The sequence below is a fragment of the Carassius carassius genome, chromosome 32, assembly GCF_963082965.1.
Source record: "Carassius carassius chromosome 32, fCarCar2.1, whole genome shotgun sequence".
NCBI classification, from domain to species: domain Eukaryota; kingdom Metazoa; phylum Chordata; class Actinopteri; order Cypriniformes; family Cyprinidae; genus Carassius; species Carassius carassius.
The window spans coordinates 5,078,701-5,082,981 of NC_081786.1; the positions used below are offsets into that span (position 1 = coordinate 5,078,701).

The 4,281-nt window shown below is 33.9% G+C and overlaps 2 protein-coding genes across 3 annotated transcripts in view; one reads left to right on the top strand and one right to left on the bottom strand.

The window, feature by feature from the left end:
* The window catches only part of kiaa0586 (KIAA0586 ortholog), a 118,007-nt gene extending 116,556 nt beyond the window's left edge, over positions 1 to 1,451 (bottom strand). The window contains exons 1-5 of the mRNA XM_059521156.1: positions 1,124 to 1,451; positions 735 to 1,035; positions 589 to 650; positions 412 to 478; positions 14 to 83 (exon numbers count right to left, since the gene is read on the bottom strand). Coding sequence (XP_059377139.1) covers positions 14 to 83; positions 412 to 478; positions 589 to 650; positions 735 to 1,035; positions 1,124 to 1,132 — 509 coding nt within the window. The 5' untranslated portion in view covers positions 1,133 to 1,451. The remainder of the gene's footprint in view (positions 1 to 13; positions 84 to 411; positions 479 to 588; positions 651 to 734; positions 1,036 to 1,123) is intronic.
* A 431-nt stretch (positions 1,452 to 1,882) lies between these two features.
* Positions 1,883 to 2,710, top strand: timm9 (translocase of inner mitochondrial membrane 9 homolog). Of its 2 annotated transcripts, none has more exons than XM_059520990.1 (4): positions 1,883 to 1,983; positions 2,206 to 2,299; positions 2,392 to 2,487; positions 2,576 to 2,710. In XM_059520990.1, the coding sequence occupies exons 2-4, from the start codon at positions 2,261 to 2,263 to the stop codon at positions 2,708 to 2,710; spliced, it is 270 nt and encodes an 89-aa protein (XP_059376973.1). In that variant the 5' UTR covers positions 1,883 to 1,983; positions 2,206 to 2,260. The 2 variants fall into 2 exon arrangements, with proteins under 2 accessions (XP_059376973.1, XP_059376974.1); XM_059520991.1 differs by having other exon boundaries at positions 1,937 to 1,983; positions 2,209 to 2,299.
* The last annotated feature ends 1,571 nt before the right edge of the window (positions 2,711 to 4,281 follow it).

Below are 4,281 nucleotides of genomic sequence, written 5' to 3' on the forward strand. Positions count from 1 at the left end.
AATCAGGAATTACCTTTTCTTGAGGGCGGCAGAAACTGCTCCTCTCCCGTCAACAGAGTATGTAGAAATTTGCACGTCTTCACCTAAGGTGTTCAGATATTTCAATTAGTTTCACATTAGTGACATGTAAAAATATACCAATATAATTCAATAGAATACAAAAAGAAAACTTAGTCGAAAGGTATTAATTTTTATAATTGCATTGTTGTTTTGAATTATAATGGTATTTTATGTATGATTTCACTTAAGCTATATTCTATATATAATACCAATATAGCTCAAAACAAAATAACAACATCTGGCTTCACATTTTCTGTCTGCATGATTGTAATTTCTGATCTTTGAATATAATACCAATATAACTGAATTCAGTAGAACAGAACAGAATAGAATAGAACAAAATGATCATACCTATCAATTTTGAGTTTGCCATCTCCATGATTGTAATTTGAACTTTACTTTCCTTATTCCTGGAGGTCTATGTGAAGAAAAAAAAAGTTGTTTAAAAAAACATTAATCAACTTCAGCAAGTTTAAATTGTTTATAAACAAACCAAATATAACTGTAGGAAGGGGGGGAAAAACTCACTTTGTCAGAAAAGTCAGCAAATTGATTTGATGATCCACTGGGATGTTGTTCATGGGATTCAGCTGAATTCAGATAAAAAAATAATTTAATCTATTGATCCTTAAATGCATGTCACATTTTAACTACAATCAATATAATAGTGTAACCTGTATCTGAAGCTGAAGGAATATTCACTCGGTGGACAGGTGGGATTTCTCTCTCATTCACAGAATGAACATCTTCAGAGTCTGACAGTCTCCTAATGTAAATATTAACTTTATTATGACCCTCGTGCTGTATTTCCTCTCTGCTGGCACCCAAAGCAGCTCTGGTTGAACGAATTAACACATCTGCTGCATCAGAACTGGATGTAGAGTCGTTTAAGTTCGTGTTATTGACCACAGACACACAACAAGGGTCCATTTCCACTTTTCTATCAGTAATAAGACTGTTTTCACTGTTGTCGGTCTTTAAACAGAGGATAATAACAATGTACAGGCCCAATCGTTAGTTGTCAAAAGCTTTCATCATTTTCAGGCGTTTCTAACAGTCTTACCGTGAGCATGACGTCAACATAACGATTATTGCCTTTATTTCGTGAGATATCCGCTGATGATGACACGTCAATCACTCTAGTCTTGTTGTCAGTAACTTACTGTTTTTAAATTTCCCGCCGCTGGTGATTTTTTTTTAAAGAAACCGGTTGCTTCAGCCTCTCATTTCTGTTAAATTCACAGTAAACCCCGACTTCATTTCGTAGTATTTTAACGTGATATTCAAAGGAGGTTTTATTTCAGCTGTAAATCCTGTTATTTTCTCAGCGACGGTTGTTGCTGACAACAAAACTTCACAACTGTGATCCTGGAAACAAGGACAAGATCGCAAGATTTCAAAATAAAAGTTCCCTACGTTTCAATCATGACACTGCTGCCCCCATTTGGTCCTTCATAGGATATTATTTAAATTTGTAAAACATGAGAAATAAATGTTTAGATTTAAAAATAAATCAATAAATAATAGCCTTTACCCCTATTTTTTTAAATATAATAAATAAATAATAAGTAATAAATCTGAGAAATTTCAGAAGATTTAGCATTTTTATCCTGTAGCACAAGTAATCATAAAATGACTGAGAATATAAAACATTATATTTAATCATTTTAATGTGAAATAAGATGCTAATTTAAAGGGACGCTTGTCTTTGTATACTATGTCTGCACATTTTCAATTATGTAAAAATATATTACAGAAAAATACAAATGTAATACGATATTTATTCATAGACTGTATTTATTTTTTTTATTTCATAAGGGCTCTTATTTGTAACGACAGTGACGAATCTGCCGATGTGAAGCAAGCAGCGGATACCTGTTCTGTTCTCACATGTCCTTCACATCCTGAGCTCTGACAGCAAAGGTGAAAGATTTAATATCATTTTTTTCTTTGTTTGTTTATTTTTTTATTTATTTTTTTAACGCGTTTTGTTTCTTGTTATATTTATCGTCTGTATCTTATTTATTATAAAGCGTTTATTAATATATTTATTTTTGAAGGCATGTTTCGAATATTTAGTGTTATAAATGTACATGTGATATAATGCTAAAGGCCTCTATTATTAAAGAACATGTATTTATGTAGCAGCCTCTGCACTATCAATCAATGAAAACGACGAGATCTCCACTGTATTGTAACTATGGCAGCTCAGGTCACTGAATCAGACCAGATCAAACAGGTAAAAAGAACATAACCATACACATTTATATTCTATTTATAGTTTTTAAATGATTAAATAGCTATTTAACTGCCCATATTTGTATTTTGCAGTTCAAAGAATTTCTGGGAACCTACAATAAACTGACAGAGAACTGCTTCATGGATTGTGTGAAAGATTTCACTACAAGAGAGGTCAAGCCAGAAGAGGTGTGTGGGGATGTTGTTTGTGCTTCTATTTCTGCAAGAGGATAAATCGATCATTTATAACCAAATCAATTGTAACTTGTCTTTCCAGACTACATGTTCTGAGAGCTGCTTACAGAAGTATCTGAAGATGACGCAGAGGATCTCCATGCGCTTTCAGGAATATCACATCCAGCAGAACGAAGCACTGGCTGCTAAAGCTGGTTTATTAGGACAGCCACGATGATCATCGTTACGACAGGCTCCAGCATGGAGCAGTGGACGCAGGCACTGGGAATAGTGTTACATTTATTCATTTAGCTGACGCTTTTATCAAAAGCTAAATGAATAAATGTAAATGACGCTTTTATCCAAAAAAGCGCTTTTCATTTAGCTGACGCTTTTATCCAAAGCAACTTACAATTGCTATATATGTCAGAGGTCGCACGCCTCTGGAGCAACTAGGGGTTAAGTGTCTTGCTCAGGGACACATTGGTGTCATACAGTGGATTTGAACCCAAGTCTCTCACGCCAAAGGCATGTGTCTTATCCACTGCGCCAACACCACCCCTTAGATGTTAGAAGTCCTCTTACTGGATTGTTGGGAATTTTGGTTTCCCAAAGGACATACACTTGTTTTGATTGCTGGTTTTCCTTATCCTTATTTCCTTATTTTATATTGATTGTTTTTATGTTAATGTGCTCCAAAATAAAATATTAGTCAACTCTAATATTCAGTCTCATGTATAATTTAGCTAATGAGATTAAAAGGAATAGTTCACCCAAAAATTCTTACCCTCACATCATCTAAGATGTAGATGAGTTTGTTTCTTCATGGGAACAGATTTGGAGAATTTCAGCATTCCATCAAATGCTCACCAATAGATCCTCTGCAGTGAATGGGTGCCGTCAGAATGAGAGTCCAATCAGCTGTTAAAAACATCACAATAATCCACAAGACTCCAATCTTGTAATGTGAAAACTGCGTTTTTAATAAATCCATCATATTGTTTTAACTTTGAAATTTCACTTCTGGCCGAAATATCAGTCCTTAATCCATTAATCCATGCCCTGTTATCTTCTCACATCAATCGACTATTATGGATAGTAGACTTGTATTTTAGCTAGAAACAATGGTTTTAAGTTAAAGACATCAACAGCATTTCACGATATTTCACTAAGATATTAACCGATGGACTGAAATCATGTGGATTACTTATGAATTATGTTTTATCAGATGTTTGGACTTTCATTCTGACGGCACCCATTCACCGCAGAGGATCCATTGGTGAGCAAATTATGTAAAACTCAATTACTCCAAACCTGTTCCCAAGAAACAAACTAATCTACATTTTGGGATGGCCTGAGGGAGAATACATTTTCAGCAAATTATTGAACTTTTTATTATTAAACTTAATCAATTCCAGTGTAAGTTCTGCGTAGATTTTATAGGTATTGACTGGCTAGATGAATCTCAGAAAACATGGCCATAAAAGTCATAATTCAGTCCAAAATAAAGAGATTTCTGCCCCTTTTTATTGCAATTTTGCATTGTGACATCAATTAAACTTGAGTGAACTAAAAATTAAATGTTAAGTATTTCCACATCTTGGTAGTTTTTGTTTATACTCCCATTAAGCCATGTGGATTTAATCTTGTAATAAAATAGTGGAATTACATTTTGAAGGAAAATTCTAATGATGTCCATTATTTTGTCCTAAAAACACAGGATTTTTTGTTTGCTTTGCCAAATAGGTTAATGTCCCCCCGGTTGCTTTTGTGAGTTTTTACCCAGTTAATAAACGCAAAGAAACAATA